The 22817-nt window shown below is 54.0% G+C and overlaps 2 protein-coding genes across 2 annotated transcripts in view; one reads left to right on the forward strand and one right to left on the reverse strand.

Annotated features, from left to right (window-relative positions):
• Positions 1-22817, forward strand: part of LOC311195299 (nischarin-like) — a gene marked incomplete at both ends in the record, with an annotated part of 539550 nt that overhangs the window by 338274 nt on the left and 178459 nt on the right.
• Positions 1-22817, reverse strand: part of LOC311195133 (nischarin-like) — a gene marked incomplete at its 5' end in the record, with an annotated part of 179710 nt that overhangs the window by 154320 nt on the left and 2573 nt on the right. The window contains one exon of the mRNA XM_084268470.1: positions 21990-22085. Coding sequence (XP_084124596.1) covers positions 21990-22085 — 96 coding nt within the window. The remainder of the gene's footprint in view (positions 1-21989; positions 22086-22817) is intronic.

Genomic DNA, 22817 nt, shown 5'->3' on the forward strand with positions numbered 1-22817 from the left:
CATGGAAGCTCTGTGCCAGGCTGGTGATGGAGATCCCTCCTTGGCAGCTCTGATGCCCAAAGCCATGAGTTTTTCTCTCTCAGCTGCCCCGACACCAGCACCGGTTACGTCTCACGTAAGAGTGAGCAGCCAGACAGAGCATTTACTCCCAGAATCGGATCCGTAAAACTCCCCATGAACACCCCCTATGGTTTGCAATACGGAAGAGCAGGTTGGCACCAAGGAGAAGCTGCAGTAAAAGCAGGGATGGATGAAATGGGGAGCTACAGCCCGATGCAAAGCCCTCTGATGCAGTTTTGTTAGCTGGAGCCTTACGGCATCTCCTGTTTCAGGGTGACCAGATGGAGCACGGGAAGGTTTGCAGCCCACTTGGCAGGAGCTGAGCCTGACACTGGCTGAGAAATCAGCAGAAGCCGTGTCTCACCTTCCCTAACGAACGGCGACGTCTCATTACTGCTCAAAAAGCTCTGACACCAGCTTTCCCTGCTGCACCAGTGGCATAACCCCACTCAGTGGGGATGTTCTGCAGAGGCAGGAGACCAGCCCAGGAGAAGACATCTGGTTTGGCTGGCCCATCTCGATAATGGCCCTTCCATCAATCCACAACTGATTTCCCATTAAAAACTTCAGCTCATCTCAGTAAAAAGCCTTTTGTGAGGCAGAGATGGAGAACCAGAACCTGCATTTCAATGGAGCTCTGGATGCTCAGCCACCAGCGCTGCTGGCACAGCAGAACTGGGCTTTCGGGGTGGGGGGACACAGGGAAGGAGCTCTGCGCAGAGCTATGGCTTGGGCATATTATGGGGTAGGTGATAACAAGGTGCCCTCCCAGCACTAATTAACATTTCACACTAAGGCTCAGGGGACTGAATGGCTCCTGTCCTCCCAACATTTATCCAGAGCAGCTTCAGGCTGGTTCACAGCTCCATCACCCTTCTCCCCCTCCAACGTCTTCCTTTTCCCCCTATCCCAGCGTCGCCCTTCTCCCCCTCCCAGGCATCGCCCTTCTTTCCCCCGCCAGCATCACCCTTTTTTCCCCATCTCCCATTCCCGGGGCATTTCAGGGACTGATACCCTCGCGGCCATTCTGCTGCCAAGGGTATCAGTCCTGCTTTTAACACCCTGAAGGCAGCTGCTGCAGAGGAACACACATTCTGGGTGCTCTGAGGTTCCAAGCGCCCCGTTTCGGTAACGCATGGACCTCTCGGCCCACGGTCCAAGCCCAGGGCGCACTCACCGAAGGAGACGTCACCGAAGCAGAGGGCAGGCACATCGAAGTGGAGCGTTGGTCCAATGACGCAGCCACTGTGAGGACAGACAGACAAGGCACTGGCTGAGTTAGAGAACTGCAGAGCTTTCAGCTCTCCCTGCTGCTCGGGCGGGTAAGAGCCGGTGTCAGAACCACGGTGGGTTTCAAACCAGCCCCTCACACCCTTGCCCTCATTCAAGGGGACAGGAGGTGGCCAGCAGCTATCAGATGGGGCTTAGGGCACAGTGTCAGGCAGGATAGGGCAAAGCTATGCCCCCAAGTTGGCTCAATGAGGGGCCCCAAACAAGCGATGGCTCCGTGACTCAGTTTCCCCATCTCTAACGCATGGGTAGAGATGCCCACACAAAAGCGGACTCAATGGAGTAACCCTCCTCAGGTTCCCTTCTTCTCAGCTGGAGCCAGCGTTTCCATTGAGTGGCTGAGCGTCTTCTCAGGAGATCTGGATCCACACAGTTATCAGAATCCTAGGGAGCGCACAGACACCCACCAACCACAACAAGAGCAGCAACAATTCTACACAGGAATGTATCAGCTTCTCACTGCTGACACAGCCAAGAACAACACATCTTAAACCAAACACGGGGCCCTGAACCCACCACACCTCCTCTCCTGTCCCTAAAATCAGCTCCAAACTCTGAAACTCGCCATCCCTGCCTGAAATCGGCCCTTGTAGCCACACACCATTCATGAATTCACCTCATGGCTGATGCCACCCGAGCCCAGCTCCACCTGGGGGGGAAACGCGGATGTTTTGGTAACGATCACATCTATGGCAGCATTAGTGGACTCGGGGGTTCTTGCTGAGTGGGAAGGATAACAAAGAACTGCTCAAACACTCATCCTCGTTCCCTTCTTCATAGCCCAGTGTCCCACCAGCCAGCTCACATCCAAATGGGAGTTGTTCTCCGCATGGGACTCAATCCAGCATTCAAAGCCTCCCGAGGAGCGGGGCGCTCAGCTCGAGCGGGTGGGTGGGTGTCTTGAAGCTCCAGTTGGTCACACCGACTCCCCGCTCTCTCTTCAAGCAATAAACTTCTTGTTCTGTTTTTACCGGTTTCTCTTGCCTCACCAGCAAAACCCACTGCAGATTCCTTTCATTTCTTGGCTACCTTGATCTAGCAGGAGGCTGCTGGCCGAGGAGGCACAGCCAGCCCCACATCTTGCCTGCCTACACCACACTATCCCAACAGCCCATGGTTATGACCCACTGGGACAAGTTTATCCGCTGCTGAGAGCCTGAGAAAGGAGCTTTGACTCTCTTAGCAGCCTTTTCTCTTTCCCCTCCTCGGCTTGGTGCACATTATCTTCTGCACCAGCACCGGCCCACAGGATGATGCCCGAGTTCTTGCTGCAGAGAGCTCCCAGGCTCCTGCATCGGCGCTTTTCCAGCTGCAGGAAGGAGGCAGCGCAGCACTCGCTGCACAGGAGCTGGGAGGACACCTTGTCCCAACACAGGAGTGCGAGGGATGACACTGAGCCTGCTGCTACCCAGGTTGGGTGGATTCTTAACAGAGGATTATAAAACACAAAATCACCCAGGCTGGCCTGTTGCTCAAGGGTCTCCAAAGTGCTTTTAGCCTCGCTGTGCCTTTACGTGGGACATCACAGACCCATCCCAGACCCATCTACAGCCCATCACACGCCTGCCGCAACCCAAAGAGGGAAGGAGCTACCAGCTCCTGGTACCCACCCTGGGCAGCAGGCATCTCCACACCTTTCCAGTTAAACTTTTCCCAGCATGGGTAGTCACTTCCAGACCCAGGATCATCACACTGGGGTGTCAAAGGGTCACGATAGGAACCTGTCGCTGCCAAACTCCGTGCCAAGAGTGTCCTGGAAAGCTCCACCAAGAAGGCCAAGGTGCTTCCCACAGGCACCCAAGTCTTTCAGAGTTAAACAGGGTATATTGAGGGCGTAGGAAGGAAGGAAGGTCATCACCCCTGGGTTGCAAGGTTCAAACTGGAGCCAAGGTTAAAGGGTCTCAGCTCTTAACCTAGCATCCCCATGCCAAGACCTCCCACAACACCTTTTTCTCTCTGCTTCACCAGAAAATGAGGCAGGTGGGAGATCACTACCCAGAGATAACTCCAGAGGTGCCCACCAAGCTCCTGTAACCTCCCCACTCACCTGATAGTCAAGGTCACGGGCTCAGGGGATCCATTCACATTGAACTTGAATTCTTCTGTCAACTTCCCCAGGATGGTGGAACTGAAGGAGATCTGGATGACCTGGAGATCGTCTGGCAAAATCTCCCCCTCGCTGGGGAGAAAGGTGAAGCAGGAGCCCAGAGCTGTAGCTGGAGGAACCAAGCTGAAGGCAGCTTGGATGAGTCCTTTGTTAAACAGCACCACCTGCAGCAGGAAGGCAAAATGGAAACACAGAAGGACATTTCCTTTAGAGAAGACCCATTTGCTTTCTAATTCAACAATGAACACCTGCAAGGCAGAAGGCAAAGGAAATACAACGGGACAAGTTCTGCCTTTGGGTTTTTTCCAGCAGTGATAACTCCATAGAACCTCTGCCTTTGTCCAGCTGGCACAGAACTGCCCTGCTCACAACTCCTGAGCTGCCAGAAATCCCACAAGGAGCCACCAGGCTCCAGCCCAAGCCCTGCTAGCTCTCACAGCTCACCTCGTACTTGTGTGCTGCTCCCATGAAGACATCCCCGATGTCCAGACGCTCAAAGCTGGAGCGCAGCTGAGGCCCTATGCCTTCCCCTTGGATGCACAGGGGCAGCCTGGTCTCACGGCCTGGGGAGAGAATTCAATGTCAGAACAGCAATTCCCTCTGATCCCGCATTTTCCAGGCTCTAGCCTCCGACTTGGGGCTGGCAGAGATCAGCCCAGGAAGATCCAGGGAAAGGTACAGGACCCTTCCCTTGGCAGATATGCCTTTGGGCTGCTTTCTCCTTTCTGACCAAACCCTTGGGCTGCTTTCTAATTGAGCCATCACTTTGCACCCTGAAACAATCACACAATCATTAAGGCTGGAAAAGACCTCCAAGATCATCCAGCCCAACCATCCCCCCACCACCTCTATTACTCACTAAACCATGTCCCTAAGTACCTCATCCAACCTTTCCTGAGGGACGGTGACTCCACCACCTCCCTGGGCAGCCCCTTCCAATGCCCAATGGCTCTTTCGGAGAAGAAATTTCTCCTCCTTTCTAACCCGAACCTCCCCTGGCACAACTTGCAGCCATTCCCTCTCGTCCTCTCGCTACTTAGCTGTGAGAAGAGGCTGAGCCCCAGCTCCCCACAGCCTCCTTTCAGGGAGCTAGAGAGAGCAATAACGTCTCCCCTCCGCCTCCTCTTCTCCAGGCTGAACACCCCCAGCTCCCTCAGCCGCTCCTCAGAGGATTTGCCCTCCAGCCCCTTCCCCAGCCCCACTGCCCTTCTCTAGACACGCTCCAGGACCTCCATGTCCTTCTTGGAGTCAGGTGCCCAAACTGAACACAGGATTTGGGGTGATGCTGAGTTTCCAATGCCACCTCTGAATCTCTTCCCATGTGCTAAGATGAGCTTTGAAATCCACTCAAGGAAGGTGTAAAGCTCAGGAAAACACAACCCAAGACAAAAATCTGCTGTTTATACTGATGCAGCTCAGCACCACCTGCACCCAACATACAGCTCAGCTCCACACCTGGGTGCTCCAGGGCTCGCCACCTGCAGCAGCATCTAACCACCTCAGGGCTTTAGGATGTCTAGGGAGAAGCAACTCCCCAAATTCCCACCATAATACCTCAGCCAGGCTCCTCCCCACCACGGGCAAGAGCAGGAGGGGACAGGAGCCGTACCTGAGATGTCGCAGTAGAACTTTTGTTGATACACTCTGGCTTCTTCAGGCTTAAAGGTCACACTAATTTCAGCTGAACAATTTGGCAAAATCTCTCCCTCCTAAAACAGAAGCAGACAGCAAACCATTTATCTTCAAACGTCACATCCCTTCGTTCCAACTGTGGCCCCATGAGCCGATATTTAGAGCACCAGGGCAGAGCAAAGAGCCAGTGACACTGATCAACAATATTTATAAGGGAGTTTGGAAGCAGCTGCGAAAAACTTTCCAAGTCCCTGACCTTTACTGGCACCTGGGAGAGGCATTTTCTTAAATTAGGGCTATAGCGGAGCAACCAGCCCAGATCACACTCCAGCGAGTCCAGCAGGATCGCTTCAGAGGTGCCGGCCAGTCACGGACTCACAGACCGTTAGGAGCTGAAAGGGACCTCCAAAGCTCATCCAGTCCCACCCCCTGCCAGAGCAGGGTCACTCAGACTAAATCCCACAGGAACGCATCCAGGGGGGCTTCAATGTCTCCAGAGAAGGAGACTCCCCAGCCTCTCTGGGCAGCCTGTTCCAGGGCTCCATCACCCTCACAGTGACAAAGTTCCGGGGGCTGAATTTGCCCTCCTTCCCACAGAGGAGCGCTTCGCTCTTTGGGTCAGCATCTCAACTGACATGGTCCCACACCCTGCGTTAGCCCTGTGGAAGGTGTGCCTTTACATGTAAGGCTCCATCCCTCTGAACGTGGTCAGGACACTTGGGCAGCTCTTCATTTATAGCCCTGGGAGCAAAGCCCAGCTTTAGGCTCCCGGTGCCCATCACGAGTTGGGAAACGCTTTTTGCCACCAGCTCTCCTGGCCCCACCAGAAACCCAATGTTTCCTCCCAGCACATCAAGCAGGGATCTGCTGAGTGACCTCATTCAGGGAGGAAGAGGAGGAGGAAGAAGAGAAAGGGAGCTTTCAAAGCTCTCACTTACCGCTGGCTCAATGCTGAAGATCCCGTTGGAGGAAAGCAGGGATTCTCCTTGCACCTTGGCACTCTGGTCGGGGATGCTGCAGAAGAGGAGGCGGGAAAGGTGATCTTGCGTCCTGGGGTCTTACACAAGTGAGCAGCCCTCAGGAGAGCGACCTAGCTCAAAGCTGCTGCCACAACCAATGGGGAATCCACCTCCATCCTCAAACTGGCTTCTCCTACCCCCAGGATGCTCAGGGGAGGCAGAGGAGGATGAGGAGCACCAGGGCAGCGTATCACCAGGCAGGGCATCAGACCCCTGCTCTGGGCTGCAGGTTCCCAGCATCACTGTCTTCTCTTCCCTTTCAGACCCGCAGGTGTAAGGAACAACCACATCCCCTCTGCTCCCCACCCCGCCTCCACCAGAGTGTGTCTCTGCCACCTGAGAGAGGCCTTTCAAAGCTTCCCCAAAGACGTCCTTTGAAGATCCAGCCCCATCTCTCACCACCATGAAGACAGGGGGTTCTGAAGCCCAAATGCACTTCCAAGGCCCATGCTGCCCTACCTTCCTTCCCTGCAGACCCTTCCACCTACAAACTCTCCCCAGGCTTGAAGGAAAGGCAGAAACACCCCATGCTGGAAACCTGGACAGCCCAAACCTATTCAGGAGATGGCCTCATCCTCCTGGGCCAATGAAGCTTCACAGACTCTCTGCAGCCCGGGAGCCACTGGCTCTCAGCAGTCTGCAGCTCCCACAAACACCAGAGCTTGCTCTCAGAGGAAATCCACTCACTGCAATCAAGCTTTCCTCCCCAAAACATCACCCTCAGCCAGAGGGTGGATGGAACTGGGATGGGAAGCACCCAGCTCCATTACCCTAAAGCCCAGGGACACCCACCCTGATGCTGTGGATGGCTGACTTGTCCTAAAAGCACCAACCCCCCTTGAGGCCATACGGTAGCGTTCCCCTTGGGCAGGGTACCTAACCAAAGGCATCTTTGAAACGGACCTTCTCTCCCGCTGATCCTCCTCCTCCTGCGTGCCACAAGCCTTCCACTGGAAGCGGGCGATGATGTCACTGCGGTTGTGGATGGCCACGCATCTGCGCTTCGACAGCGTGAGGTAGGTCTTCTCAATGGTCACAGGCTCCTCATCCAGACAGATGTTGACGTCTACAGCCACTCCATGAAGGTGTGTGTTCATGTCTTCACCTGGAAGAAAGCAAAGGGGACTCTTTACTCCTCTCACTTGCCGATGGAAGTACGAGGAACGCAGCGAGCCTCAGGTCACAGAAGAAAGGGCTACAGCTTTTATTACCCCTCATTCCCAGGGGAGTCCCACCTCAGCCACAGCTCACACGGCATCTCCTCCAGGCCCACCACAAGTGTCAAGTCTCTCCCAGTCTCTCACTGATCCCCCCCCAAAGATGCCTGCAGGGTGTGGGCCAGAAAAGAAGGTGGCAGAGGAAGGAGCAAAGCGACAGCCCATGGCAGGATGGGATGCAGACAAGAGCTTCCCTGTGTTGTAGAAGCAGTGCCCGTACTCCTGGATCACGACAGTCTGAAGAGCTGCCACTTCAATCCACCCAGTATCGGGCAGAGGGAGAACTGTGACTTCCTCTACATTTGCTCAAGCAGGGACAGGGACAGGCTTGTCCCAGTTGCAGCAAACATTAAGCATCACTGCAGAAACCCAACCCCATGTAAGCTGTGGAGGAACCAGCTGCTTCAGTGAGAACAAGACTCAGGTTTTCCAAGCAAGCCATGAAGATCCTGACAGAAGCTGTTTAACATCTCACCTTCTCCTTGAGTTTTCCCCCCCTCAACTTGTTCTTAAAGCCACTTATGAAGCTGATGGCACTTCGGTGGCACCTCGGACCCTCGTAAAGATTTCCTACCTGTCTCTTCCTGACAAATCCCAGGAACCCCACGTCCTGGCTGCTTTAGTCCTGATGTTGTCAAGAGTGGGATTTAGAGGGTGGCGTAGAAAAAGGGGCTGGAGCAAGACCACGGGGAAGCGGCATATGGGACAGAGGTGTGTAAGGGACAGTGGGCATGTGACAGCATCCCATAGAGACACACCCCCCACAGACACGTTACACTTACAGGACCAAATCCAGCACTGGTTCAGAATGGAACATCACACGCGCGTACGCACGCGGTCACCCAGATTCGAGGTTCATACTTCCTCCACCCAGCAGCTCCCAGGAAAACAGATTCCCAAAGCATTATCCTTCCTGTTGAGGGGGATGCACTCTAACAGCCCCAAAACACCAGCTGTTTTTCACTTTTCTTGGAGGTAAAGCTGGGGGATAGCACCCAGCAAGGGAATTTGGGTGCTTGGGACAATAGGCAATGATGGCAGATGACTGTCACAGGGGTGTGGGGTGGTGGCCACCGTGCTGACAGCAGGGAACGCCCAGGGATGGGCCAGGACACCAGACAGACAGAATAAGGACAGACTCAGCCTTTGCCCTTCTAAGCACCAAAATACACAGAGGTTTTGAAACAAAAGGGTTTACAAGTAGATTGCAAAGGAAGTTCAGCCTTGTTCTGCTTTGAAGGACGCAGACCTGCAGATAGGACACTCACCTGTGTCGTAGCGAACTATCAGGGAACCGCAATAATCCCCAGACTTCAGCGGGTGGAAGTCCACTCTTACTTGCATGGCCTCACCGATGCCGAGCGTACCGATGGAGCGATCGACAGAGAAAGGGCTGCAACAGAGACACACACACTCATCAGGACTGTGGTGGGAGCTCTGGGGGCTCTTTTGCACTCTAGTTCCCGGCAGCTCGCTTGTGTGAGGAGCAAACAAGCAGCTGGCAGCAGCAACCCAGAACACAGCGGGTCAGAAACACGGCTGGCGACCCTCGCTCTCCAAAGTCCCGAGGGTATGAAATGACTTCATCCTCCCCAGATTCTGCATCCAGGCTCCAGTCCGGACCATACCATCAGAGAATGGGTTTTGAAGAGCCCAGAGCAGGTAAGAGGTGTTTGCATGCACAGCTTGACCCTGATGTCCCTGGGAATCAGGGTTTTTTCTGCCACCTAGAAACCTGCTACTCCTGAAAGACAGGAGAGAAGGTTTGGAGGGGGGGTTAATAGCTCCTTTTCTTCTGGCATGCTTTTACTACATCCAGCTGTACGCTTGCTTTGTTGCACAATGTCTGAAGTTTCGCAGGTCCTGATCTCCCAGCGGCACCTTGCAGTCCCCAGCTCCTATACCCTCATCTAGGCACACCAACCCAGGAGTCCCCTTCACACCAGGACCTGCTGAGATCTTGCCCATTACGGCCCTTCAGCAAGAGAGCAACACTAGACCTGTAAGCACTCTGATAATTATCTACCTTGCTATTTAGGGCTTGCTTACTCTCACCAGGGGTCAAGCTTCCCCATCTTGACAGAGTTGGGCTCAAGTTATGTCCCACGAGGATACCAAGGACCAGCATACTCCTGACATAATGCAGAAAGGCAGCTGACAAGTGAAAGAAGCTGGCAAGTCTGTGACACAGGCCCTCAAAGCACCACGTTGGCTTCTCTCCTGCACCCACATGCTCAGTAAACGCAGCGTGCAAGGAGGCTGCACTATACTGCAAGTCCCGGGCTACCTTCATCTTCTAACAGCCAAGCTTTCTTTGGTCTACTGCTGCCTTAATTGGCATCATAAAACCAGTTGAGTTTGGGAGAACCTAGTTCATTAAAAGCTACCTCCAGCCCCAAAGGCTTAATGTTTGCACATGCTACTTTTTGGCAGCAGTGTAACAGCCAAAGTCAAGCAGCATAACCATCCCAGCAAACCCAGTCCCTCAGGACAAAGCATCCGAGACTGCACTGAAAAATCCCAGGTACACTCAGCACCTCCCAAGCCCAACCTTCCCTTCCCCCCTTTTCCTGCACCTCAGCCCTAATTTCATAACCTCGGGTGGTCTTTGTGCATCCCCACACCTCCCTGTAGTGTATGGGTACCACAGGGGATCCCTGAGCGCTCTGCCTTGGAGGATCATCTCCCGAGCTTTCCGAGCTGGGTGGGGACACTCCTAGAGGGATCTAATCCCAGACCGACCCTCTCTGTCCCTGGAGCACGGCAGAGCACAACGTCCATCGCCGCAGGAAAAGGCAGCGCTGCGCCTTGTCTGCTCCCAGACACCATTTTCATCTTAAACCTATTGGAATGACATTTCTCTCTGCCAATGTCACGGAGAAGAAACTCATTCTCCTGCCTGAACCACAAGAGCAATGGGAAGAGACTTACTGGATTTAGCCTCCAGGGATTTTTATTCCCAAGCGCTGCGGTTAGGGGCTGGGCACGGCCCTGCTGCGCAGGGAGGGCAGGCACAGAGCACACTGAAGCATGGGCAGTGCTGGGGTGGCTGGCTGGGGTTTTTTCATGAAAAAGCAGTCAAATCATGGCCAAAATGCGACCACGTTTTCTGGAAGCTATCGAAGATGCTGAATTGGCCCCACAGATTCACTGACAAGCTCCTCTCTGGAGCAAAAAGCAGAACAGAAAACAGCCAAGTCCTCGGACAAACGATGACCGGGCAGGGAACATCACCAGGATGTGACCAGATGCACGAGCTGAGCTCTCAGTACTGTGAGGAACAGTTAAGGATGGGAGACGGGCTGCAAAAGCACCCTAATGGGGAGAGCAGAAAGTTCTACGCTTGGTGCCAGGGAAGGGAACCCACAGAGGGGAGGCAAAGACAAGTGGCACAAGCAGGACAGCAGATTGGGGAACGGTGGCACCTGAGCTGGTTTGTGAATGGGCAAGAGCCTGAGTTTGCTCAGGCCAGAAAAGAGAAGTTGCATCAACTAAACCAGAAGTTCAACCTGCACAGATAAAACATAGAGGATACAGGCCCATCAGCTGGCCTCTACATGCTCAGATGAATCTCTCATTCCCTTCTACCCCACTGCTGTCCTCCTCCTCTCTCACATGTGCCTGTACCTGTGTTGTGGCTTTGCATGGCTGGGTTCTGGTGGAGAAGGGGGAGATCTGCAGGGGTGGCTTCTGCAAGAAGCAACCAGAAGCTCTCTGAAGCCCCACGGAGCAAACCCCAGCCAACTCAAGGCTGGAGTTGCTGCTGACCAAGGCCGAGCCCATCAGGGATGGTCACAGTGCCTCAGAATCACAGTTAGAGGGAAAAAAACCACCAAGAAGCTGCTTTTTGCCCCCAGAGACAGGAGTGAGATGATGTGAGGAACTGTGCAGACACCAAGGCCAGGGAAGAAGGAGCAGGGAGGGATGAGGAGGTGTTTCAGGCACCACAGAGAAAGATTCCCCTGCAGTCTGTGGGGAAGACCATGGTGAAGCAGGCTGTCCCCCTGCAGCTCATGGATGGCAGGGAGCAGAGATCCCATCTATAGCTGTGGAGGATCCCACGCTGGAGTGCCTGGGGACACCTGAAGGACACTGTGACTCTGGGGGAAGCCCGTGTCGGAGCAAGCTCCTGGCAGTAAAACTTGCTGCTCTAGAGCTCTAGAAGAAAAACACCCCCACACACCTTTTGTTGGGCAAATGAAGTGAGGTCCCTTACCTCTGAGTGCTGATGGAGTAGCGGGCCTCCCGGTTACCAATGTTGCGAACCAGCAGAGTCTTCTGGCTGCTGTACTTGACTGGACAGGTGGAGAAGTCCAGGTGGAGGGGGAAGCCCAGGACCGCCCGGGCACCAATACCTCGGATCCGCACAATGAAGTGTCCCCTGTCTGTGACACAGGTGATCGGCTGGGAGTAATCCTGAGGGGAAGGAACAAATCACGGTACGTTCAGTCCCCGGCGGAAGGAAAACCGCTGCTTCCCACCACTAACAGGAGCCTTTGGGAATGGAACAGCACTTCTTTCTGTAATGACCTTTCCCTCCAGCAGCACCACTGGGACAGGGCTGGTACCCTGCAGAGAGGAAACCGCCCTGCTGATCCAGCTGCCTCCTCAGTGAGCTGGCAGAACCAGACCAAGTCACCTGATAGCTTGATGCCGAAGCACCACAACAGAGTAATCCCACGGAAGGGATTGCAGCAGATCAAGGACCTGCTTCCAGCACCGCTCCGCACCCGGTTATGCCGCGGCACCAACTCCATCCCAGTGACCCCACTTGAAGCTTGCTGGGGGATGCTCAGGTACACTGTTGGATGGACTTTGCCACCAGCCATTGGTGAAATCACAGAATCACAAGGTTGGAGAAGACCTTTAAGATCATCGAGTCCAACTGATCCTGTCCTGTGCTAAACCATATCCCATAGTACCTGATCTGCCCTTTTTTCAAACACACCCAGGGACGGTGACTCAACCCCCTCCCTGGCAGCCTGTCCCAGGCCCTCACAACTCCTTACCGAGATGACTGTTTTAACATCAAGGGAGGCAGAGATTTCCCACCCCTTTCCACAGCATCGCAAGGACAAGGCTGGGGACACCCATCCTCCCAAAGCTGATCCACCTCCCCAGCCCCGAGCCGGCTCTGCTCCATACCCAAGCTATTCCTGAGAGATTCCTGACAGGTACTGAAGGGCACCAACAATTCCAGCCCTGCCCTCGGCGCAGCCTCTTCCAGCTCCTCCCAGGCCCTGAGAGCTCTCGCTGCACATCTAACCTCTGACTTCCCTTTCACCTCAGCCCAGCCCTGGGGGAGGCAGGGGACAGCTCTGCTCTCTCTGCTGCACACTGTGGCACAGCCGATGCCTTGCTAACGCCTCTGAAGTTTCCAGAAGGGACTGGGTGCCTTCCTGAAGCTGGTGCTCTCAGGCCCACAGGCGGGAGGCACGGGGACAGCCCTACCAGAGCCAAGCATGCTATTCTCAGCCCTGGGCTGGTTCAGCAAGGAGCCAGACAGCCATTGCCCTGTCCCCCAGGCAGAGGCATTCCTCAGAGATAAGTCCTCCCAGCCTCGTCTCCCCTCTTCCAGCTGCACTGTGCCCACCCGAAAGACAGAGGCAGGTCTCCCACTTGTCCCCAGACACCATGGTGACACTGCAGCCAGTAGCTGCAGCTCGCTGCCAGTTCTGCCTGCACTCATCTGACACGTTCCCAACCTCCCGTGCTGTCCCAGGCCATCCCTCACCCGTTCCTTACGGGTCTCTCACTGTCCCCCCCAGTAACCCCCTGTCTGGGTGGTGTCATACCCACTGGTCCTGTGGAAGCAGCAGCTTTAAGCACCCATCCAAGCAAGTGTTACTCCAGATAAAACACATCCCCCCCACTCTGCCCATGGGGACTTCCCTGGCAAGACCCTGAAGCCTGCAACCCTCACACCCTTCTGAAGGCTCACGCTCCTCCTTCCAAGCCAAAGCATTAACAAATCGGCTTCATTAAGCCCTGAGCAGGTACCGCAGGGTCTACGGCCTTCCAAGGTCCACTCTGCCACTGCTGAGGGTGTCACGGCCCTGAGGGTTTGCTGTGACTACACCAAAGCAAGGAAGGAGGAGGTTAGTTCAGAGGGAGGATGGAAAATGGCAAGCTCCTGCCCTTGTGTCCCACCCCAGCCTTCCCCCAGTACCATCCCTTTGGTGACAGCAACTCAACTCCAGCAGAACTCGGTCGGGGGTTATTGATCCTGGCTTAGCACCAGATGTTGCTTCAACATCATCCCGGGGGGAAATATGTTTTCCCTTTTCCCCAACAGAAGGAACTCGTCCAGCAGCAGCGGTTTCAAAGGACAGCAGGACCTTGTCACCGAGGTATTTAGAGAAGCTGGGGGAAAGCCTGCCACCAGCACACACCTCCTTCAAACATCACATCAAAGGGCAAGGAAAAGGGCAGGAAAAGGTCTACCTCATCACAGGAGCTTTCACTCGTATCTAGAGGCGGGAGAATCCGGGACCGCCTCAGCTCCTGGGTGCTGGCCAGCCTCTGCGCCTTGGTGACAGACTTCTCCAGGAAGGCAGAGGGTGTCCACTGAAACACAAAACACCAACAAGAGCTGCAGAAACACCTCTCTTCAGAAAGGCTTTTCTTGTTCAAGCGCCACTGATAAACCATTTGTCACCACAGCCACTAGGATAGTCCTGGAAGTCCCCAAAGTTCCCCGCTGAAATATTTAACATCAGTCAATGAATGATGGAGAGCGGAACACGCGCTCTAACCAAGCGGCTCTGTCCCCTGCGCTTCTCCTTCGTCCTCTGATGTGACACGTTTGAGGATTTCTGCTCTTTGGGCATTTGTTTCCCCTTTAGCTTTGCAGGATTCAGGCAGTGACCTTTGAAAGGAGTGGGGAGGAGTCATCAGAAACCCCCTAACTCCATCCTCGCACAATGCTCACAACCAGCCGGCGTGTGGAGATGTCACTGCCGGCTGAATCACAGGAGAGCAGAAAAGCAGCGCTGTGCCAAGACCGAGGTGGAGCTGGCTGGGTCCAAGTTTTAGTTATCTTTTTAATTAGCCCTTGTTTTCTCTCTGTTCTGGCCTCACAGCCCCCTCCACAGAAGCATACAGAGATACCACCTCCATGAGGTTACCTCCAGGAAAGGGAACCTTGGCCAGCAAAAGGCACATTCATGGATGGGGAGGAGGAACTGCCCCACGTTCATGGATGGGGAGGAGGAACTGCCCCAACTCCACAGCTGTTTCAAGGGCTGGATCTGCACTCAACCCAGGATGACACACATGACAAAACTGGTTTGGACCCCATTCTAGCTGGGACTGGACACATCTCTCAAGTCTTCAGGCAGAGTCTGAGCAGCCCCACCACATCCCCAGCTGCTGGGAGGACAGGGATGGTCAGAGCAGCGCCTGCAAGGATGCTTCCATGACAGAAGATACTGCTGCCCTCACCAAGAGGATGGGTAGAAGCACCCCAATGCTTCAGCTACTCCAGTGCACTGCCCAGGACATCCCGTTAACTGGGTTCCAGCAGCACATTCAGACAAGACTCGGGACTTTCAGCCCACACTCCATCTCCCACCGCACCTTGATGGCCACCTCCAACACAAGTATGGCAGCAAAGAGATGGGGTGGTGGTGTGTACCTTCACAGTGTGGCTAAACAGGAGGGGCAGGCAGAGGAGGGATGCAGGGCAGGTTTCCAGCCTCACCACAGCTCCTATCTGGCCACAGCAGGTACTTACATTTACATACTTCTTCTTTGGAGCTGTTACTACTCTCCGTTGTAATATTGTAGAAAGCTCACTAGATCGATGAACGTTTTTGGTAGCCATGTCTCAGCTAATCTGGAAGGAGCAACAATGGCACTTTGAAAATCCAGGAAGAGGAGCTGACCCCAGGCGACTTTGTGCCCGACCTTATCACCTGCTCAGGGTTATTACACCAACCTCCAGCCCAGGGACCGCGGCTGCCCCGAGCGTGAACAAGATCAGACCAGACCCCTTCCCACTTCGCCAGCCCAACGCCCACCCCCCGTGCCAGGAGCTTTGTCCTGTTTCTAACTAACGCAGCACGGAGTTCAATGCTCTGATGAAGAACTAGAGTCTCCAGGCTCAGTCGGTTGGTTTGAGCTACAGAAATTATCCAGCAAATATGACTCCTTCCAGGCATGAAATTCCCACAGCCCCCAAGAGCATTTCTCCCGGGAGAACAAGGGCCCTAATTTTCACTTATTAACACTCACACTCGAGGCTCTCTACAGGCATTCGAGGCTGTAACAGCAGAAAGAAAACCACGAAGCCATTAAAGGAACAACAGCAATGAGCTCAAACATGAACACCACGTCTATGCAGGCAGGGCTGCTAAAGACTTGATCCTAACGGCAGTTCTTCTCCAGCACCCCCACCCCACAAGGAATGCGGGTTGACCAGTCCATGGCCGGCTTTTAGGTCCATGGCCCAGTCACCAGCCTGACAACCACCTCTCCATCTCCATCACACACAGCGAAGCGCTGCCATTCTGTAGTGGCTCCTGTCAAGATCTGAGCCAAAGCTCATGGAACTCATAGGCAGACACAGGCTATCAGGCTGTTTCCACGGGCAGTATCTTACCCTACCCAAAGCAAACGCTTGGACCCACAGCAGCCTGCAGCTAAAAGCACGAGGCGAACAAGTCCGCGCTGCCCAGGGGCTTCAGGCATGTGCACAGCAGCCACGGCTCTGCTGCCACACAAGGATTTGGTCATCTACCCTTGAACCACACACCCAAGCTGGAACATGGGGCACTGCCAGCATCCCTGAAAGCCATCCTCTCTCCCTTTCTGAACCACATCCCAGCTTCTGTGGCATCAATTCACGGTGCACAGCTGTGCTGTGTCCACATCCTGACCACTGCTGTCACCCACAGAGCTCTGCTATCACCCAGCTCACCCAAAATGCTCCCACAAACCCCAATCCAAGTCAAAATCTTTTAATCTCAACCTGCAAACACCTTCTCAACAAGAGTTCTGCGCATCCCTGCCCAGTTCTCACAAGGGGGTTTGAATCTCTGGCAAAACCAACAGCAGTTGAATTTAAAAGATGCCAAACTGGAGACAGGCAAACAGCCAAAAGCAGCGGCAGGAGCATCACCCCCAGCCTCACCTCGGCAGGCTCCAGCCTCATACCCACTTACCCAGCACACACACACATTCCTGGCTGCCAGAACAGACAACGGGCCCTATTTCCTGGCTTACTGCTGTCCTCCTCCAGGACTGCAGTAACCCTGAGGTGTCACAGACACTCCACCCAGTTCCTTCCCACCCTTCAGGCACTGACACCCTCATTTACACGTTGCAACACTGAGGTTTAAGGTCCAAACACCCAAAAGCCCGTGAACAAGAAGAGGAGGGCAGCACCAGCAGCCTCCATCCCCTCCACTCCTGCCCCAGGGCCTGGATGCGGCCACAGCTGCATCCCATGGGGGGGCAGACCTTGGCCTGGGAAGTCTGCTCTGATGGGGAGCACAGCGGGGCAGCTGGAGGGGGGGTGCAGCAGGAGGGGACAGGCCCCGACACAAAACGCTGCCGCCTCCTCTAGCCCGGCACCAGAGCCCCCCCTTGGCTCCTTAGGCAGCCTCCCCCCTGAAATCCCGCCCTCCCTCCCTCCCAAACAGAGCCTCTCCTTGCAGGGAAGCCTACCCGGCAGCAGGGTGAGCACCACGGCCTGACACAGTTCGGGCGGGACCCAGCTCACACCCCACACCCCCACCGGGCACGCTGTGCCAGGCACCCGAACCGCTCCAGCCCCCAGCCCCGGCGCTCCGCCCGCCCCCGCCCCTCCCGAGCCCGCACCTCCGGAACGCGGCCACCGCCCCAAAAACACGGCCTTGGGCACCGCTATCCCCCCCTCCCGCTCCCGGGGGGCGCGGGGACACTCACACGCCGGAGCGCGGCCACCAGCCGGGCTGCTGCCGCTGGCAATGAAGCACCGGACACACACGTTCCCGTGGCAACGGCGGGACGCGAGCGAGGCCCGTGCGGCAGCGCCCGGCCAGCCCCGGGCAGAGCTGACCAAGCGCCGCACCTCGCCGGGGAGTTACTACCCGCTCGCTCCTGCCCCGGGACCGGGGAAACCGGCGGCACGGGCGCGGGGGAGATGCCGCTTGGTGACAGCTCAGAGCCCAGTTCAACCAGCTCGCTGCCTGGCCGGCATCTCCTGACCCCCAGCCCGGCTCTCCGCACAGCCTGGCACCCACATGCAAACCGCAAGCCACAGGCTCTGACACTCAGCAGTCCCCACGTTCTGCTTCCCAGCAGCTCCAGCACCCTCCAAGCGATGTCAGAGCCTCAAGTGCCTCCTGCCTGCCCCACCCTACACTGCAAGCAGCTCCTCTTGCAGGAGCGCAGACGGGTGGCTGAATCGTGCTTCACTGAACACACTAAATGCTCCCCCTTCAGCAGCAATAAGGCACCTCTCTCCAGAGTAACCGGTTCATTTGCCTTTCTATTACACTTTGCTGGGAGAGCCAGAGAGGAGATCTGCTAAAAGGGAGAATCAGGATGCTCCTGAACACTTTTCTTCACCTAAATCATCTTGCCCTGTTCAGGCTTAAGTAGCAGGACCACGTTTCTTGCTTAGAAATCACCTGCTTAGCTGTAATTACCATATAAACAGCATCTCACGGGAGCCAGGAAAGGAGAAGCAGAATTTCCAGGACTAATCTCTTGCCCCTGCAGCCCACCACTAAGTGGCTGAGAGCTTTCTAAATCAAGCCTTGCTCCCCAGGAAGCCTCACCTGGCACCTTTATACTCCAGCCCCTCTTGTCTTTTTATCGCTTCGGTACTGCCATCCCACAATTTATTGTAAAAGCTCCACCACGGCAGAGATAATTAACAGGAGCCTCGTGTTACACCTTCCCCTTCCTGCTTTTCATAAACTCAAGCTCTCAGCTGACGGCGAGGTGGGCAAGGAGGACCAGGCTCCCTTCCAAGGGCCTGCCAGAGCTTCACAGTGCTGTGAATTTACAGCCACAGCTCCCGACGTCAGCGCCCCCAGCCCCGGCGCTCCGCCCGCCCCCGCCCCTCCCGAGGCCGCACCTCCGGAACGCGGCCACCGCCCCAAAAACACGGCCTTGGCACCGGAATCTCCCCCCTCCCGCTCCCGGGGGGCGTGGGGATACTCACACGCCGGAGCGTGGCTGCCAGCCGGGCTGCTGCCGTTGGCAATGAAGCACCGGACACACACGTTCCCGTGGCAACGGCGGGACGCGAGCGAGGCCCCTGCGGCAGCGCCCGGCCAGCCCGGCCTGCGGGCCCGGCCAGCCCCGGGCAGAGCTGACCAAGCGCCGCACCTCGCCGGGGAGTTACTACCCGCTCACTCCTGCCCCGGGACCGGGGAAACGGGCGGCACGGGCGTGGGGGAGATGCCGCTTGGTGACAGCTCAGAGCCCAGTTCAACCAGCTCACTGCCTTGCCGGCGTCTCCTGACCCCCGGCCCGGCTCTCCGCACAGCCTGGCACCCACATGCAAACCGCAAGCCACAGGCTCTGACACTCGGCGCTCCCCACTTTCTGCTTCCCACCAGTTCCAGCACCCTCCGAGCGATGTTAGAGCCTCAAGTGCCTCCTGCCTGCCCCACCGTGCACTGCAAGCAGCTCCTTTAGCAGGAGTACCATTAGGCCATTTTCTCTTTTCCTCCCACTTCCTCTAGCCCAAGCCAGCAGAAAAAGGAACATCCTGAAACTGCATTGAAATCTAAATAGGAGAAAGAGGTGATGTTCAAACCTCACACTGCAGTAAAGCACAAACACTGCACACACTTCCATGAGAAGTGAGTTTAAGGAATTCTGCTCAAAGCCAATCTGGAGAGGACTCACAGGCTTCTTTTGTACCCAGCACGTTCTGCTCTCACAGCACCCAACTCACCTTTTTATCAGAGCTGCTCAGTTTGTGTTTCACCTCCTTGGCTTTCTGAATGGCTTTCAGCACTTCCACTGTGTCTGGTTCCTTTTCTGTGGTGATAGTGTTATCCAGACAGACCTAAAAATGTTAAAAACATCCAGAAATACAGAAAACAAGGCAGCTCTGTAACTTATTGTTACTTATGTCATAAATAAATAGTTTGATGCAGATGCTGTGCATGTCTGTAACCCTGTAAACAAGGTAATGACCACGTCAGACCTCATGACTTGAATGCAAACTCAGAAGGGCTTGGGAAGCTCCACACCCCACTGGCACAAGCACCTTCCAACAGGAACACCCTGTTACCCAGTGAAAGCAGGGCAAGCTCTCCCTTAGATCTGAGGAGCACACCCAGCAGCGTATACATGGTTCCATTCCCTACAGATGTACTCCAACCCCCACTAAAAACTCCTCAGGCTTGTAGAGCATTCACACAACTTTCCTTACCAGGCTTTAGAAAGAAAAAGCTGTTCTTACATACCTCTGAAGCCCTGTCCCAAACTGAGCCAGTACTTTGGTCCCATAGTCAGGGATGATGCTCAGTGGGTTGCTGGATAACACCACCTTCTCTAAGCACGGGAGGGTTCCTGTATTTTTTACTTCATCAATCTGAAAGTTTTTCAGTAAAAGGATGAATACACAGATTGGCTAAATGAGAACACCACCACAGTCTAAGCATTTCTTGACTAAATTACATACAAACAGTAACCAGGAAAAAAAATTCTCTCCAGCCACTTTATTTGCACTTTCACCCTCTAACAGAAATCACTTGTGTTCTAAAGCAATCTGACACTAAAATCAGTAGTTACCTGTTTGACTTTGTTGTTGCTCAGATCCAAGTTGACTAAAGAAAAAGTACAGCTTGTTAAGACCACACAGCCTTTCCAGCTGATTTCCTGCTAGATTCAGAGTTTTGATGTTTCCCAGTCTTGTGTGAACACCTTCCAGCGATGTCAGCTTGTTGTAGGATAAGTCCAGGTGAACAAGGTTGTAAAGATGCTACGAGAGCACAGAAAATCCAGGTCACACACCAATTTGCTAAAATTGAACCATATCAAAGGCTTGTCCATTTGCTCATGCTGGATGCTGCCCAGCTGACAAACACAACATGAACTTGCTCATTACACAGGATTAAGCCTGCAGGAAAGGGAACTTCCTCGACTCTATTTTTCCCAAGCCATTGACACAGCCAGCAACGACTGAATTTAGTGAAGAACTACATGTTGCATGTCAGTGTTGGCAAGTAAGAAATGCACCCTTACGAGGGCTTGATGCTAGGAAGCTATTTGGGCTTAAACTCTTCTCTGCTAGATGAGTGGCAAAATCCTTTAGCAAAAGGATTCTGTGTTGGAAGATCCTGGGCAGGCTGGCAAACATCACCTTCAAAAGCATCCCTTACCTGTAAGTTTTCTACCAGAGACACCCCATTGTGACTCAGGTCCAGGAACTCGATCTTGGGAATTAATTTCTAGAAGGGAAAAGGTGCACATGTTAAATGCGTTTTAGCTTAGAAACCTGGCTGTACTTCCTTCACCAACCAACTAACAACTAACAGGCAAAGGGCAGGAACTTTCCAAGGCACAGACCCTCTTCTCAGCTTTCAGCAGTAAAAAGCGTTCTGCACCCATTCTAGTGCAGCCAGAGTGCAGACACCTGCTCGTGAGAGAACCAGATTACTCTGATGAGCACGGTCACGTTTGCATTTGAAACCTGGGTTCTCACTGAAGACAAGCAAGTTGCCCCCAGTTTAGCCCCACTAACTACAGATCAAACTCATTAAGAGGCCTTTCCAGCTCAAACAGGCCTGTCTGTATTACACAGAACCCTGGATAAAGATTACAGAACTAAAAATCAGAGTAAGTTGAGCAGTGCATTGATCTCCACATCATTACCTTGTGGAGCTCAAGCACGGACAGTGCAAGGGGAAATCTTTCAGAAGAGAGATACATGAAGAAATTGCAAAATCCCTGCTGAGTCATGTGCCACAGAAGACCAGCCATCCTTTCCCCCCACACACAAATGAAGAAAGATTTCTTACCACTGAATCATCAATTTGAGAGATGCTGTTGTGACTCATATCCAAGGTTGTTAATGTTCTCCAAGTTGGGATAACTGCTGTCACTGGACAGCTTGAAGTTGTATCCTCTGGCTCCCACTGATCAAACTCAGAGGCCTCTGGCACCAGGATTTCCTGTTAAAGACAAGCACCCTAAAAATATGGTACCTGCATCTTCGGTGAAAGCCCATTGTTTCACAAGCAATCCAAATGACCTTATGAAAGAAAGATCCCTAAGCCTTATCATCACCCAGATTAAAGGTCTTAAAGCAGGAGCTGAGTGTGTCAGAATTATTTTAGATCCACAGGGAGGGAGTCCCAAACACTGGCAGCCAACCCAGGCTGGAGAATGGGAAGGAAGAGAGGGACTGTGAAAGGTACGCTCCTCACACCCTTGCCAAATCACAGCCCAGAGAAGAAGCCACACACATTCAGCTCTCGAGGAGTAACAGAAGCACATTCCAATCAAAGCATCAGAAACATCCCTGTGAAGGGACACATCTCATCACTTCAAGTCTGTTCTGAGAGGCCAGCAAACCGTTTCTGCTTCCCAGCTTTAAGAGCAGAACCTGCAACAGGCAGGACAGAAAAGGACCAGGGCTCCAAATGAGGATTCCCCCACCACAGGCGCGATTCTCGCACACGCTTCGAACGCCCATCAGAAACTCCCTCTCACCTTCATCGATGTTGCCGAAAACCGAACACTCATTGTGGCCAGAGCATGTTTGGATGAGGTCAGCCCTTTGAGAAGCTTCCCCCCACAATGACTGAGCTATTGGAAAAACATGACAGTCAGAAATGGCAGAACAAACACGGGACACAGCAGAGGCAACTGAAAGCTTCAAGGACGGATTCCCTCCCGGTCCGGAAAGTAGTTACAGCACTGCCTTCAAATCTGGGAGTATCAGGTCAGACAGCCCAACATTTGGTAAAGCTACAGCAAGAAATTAGGGGCACAACTACAGAAAAACTAATTCCCAAATATTTCTTTGCACAAAACATCTTCTCTAGGCACTTTCTACCTTCCCTGGGCATTCCCCCAGGTTCAACCACCCAGGCAGTTGAACAGGGCGCAGTGTTTGACTGTCACCAACCGCAGAGGTGGGTACCTCAAGCTGTGCAGATCGACCTGCAAACACAGTTACTGCTGTATCCCACCTTCTTTACTGCAAAGAATAAACAACAACTGTCCGGGGGAGGGGAGATGCCCAGCTCAGCAGTTCATACACCAATGAGCTCATTACACAGACTAAGTTTGACATTATAAAAGTCTTTTCGGCAGTTTAATGTGACTCAACCTCTGTCTAGCAAATGGGTCCTTCTCTGGGCACATTGTGCAACAACAACCAGTTCCCAGAGAACTCCTGCTGCCCCTGGAAGCACCTCTCCAGATCACCACTGTTTGGTTTTGGGCAGCAGTTACGATGAGATGAAAATGCAGGTCTGCTGCCAGCCCATCCAGAAGTTTTCAGGAACCCACAGGCACAAAAGTCTTCAAAACAAA

The sequence above is a fragment of the Gallinula chloropus genome, assembly GCF_964237585.1.
Source record: "Gallinula chloropus genome assembly, chromosome: 10".
Classification (NCBI taxonomy): domain Eukaryota; kingdom Metazoa; phylum Chordata; class Aves; order Gruiformes; family Rallidae; genus Gallinula; species Gallinula chloropus.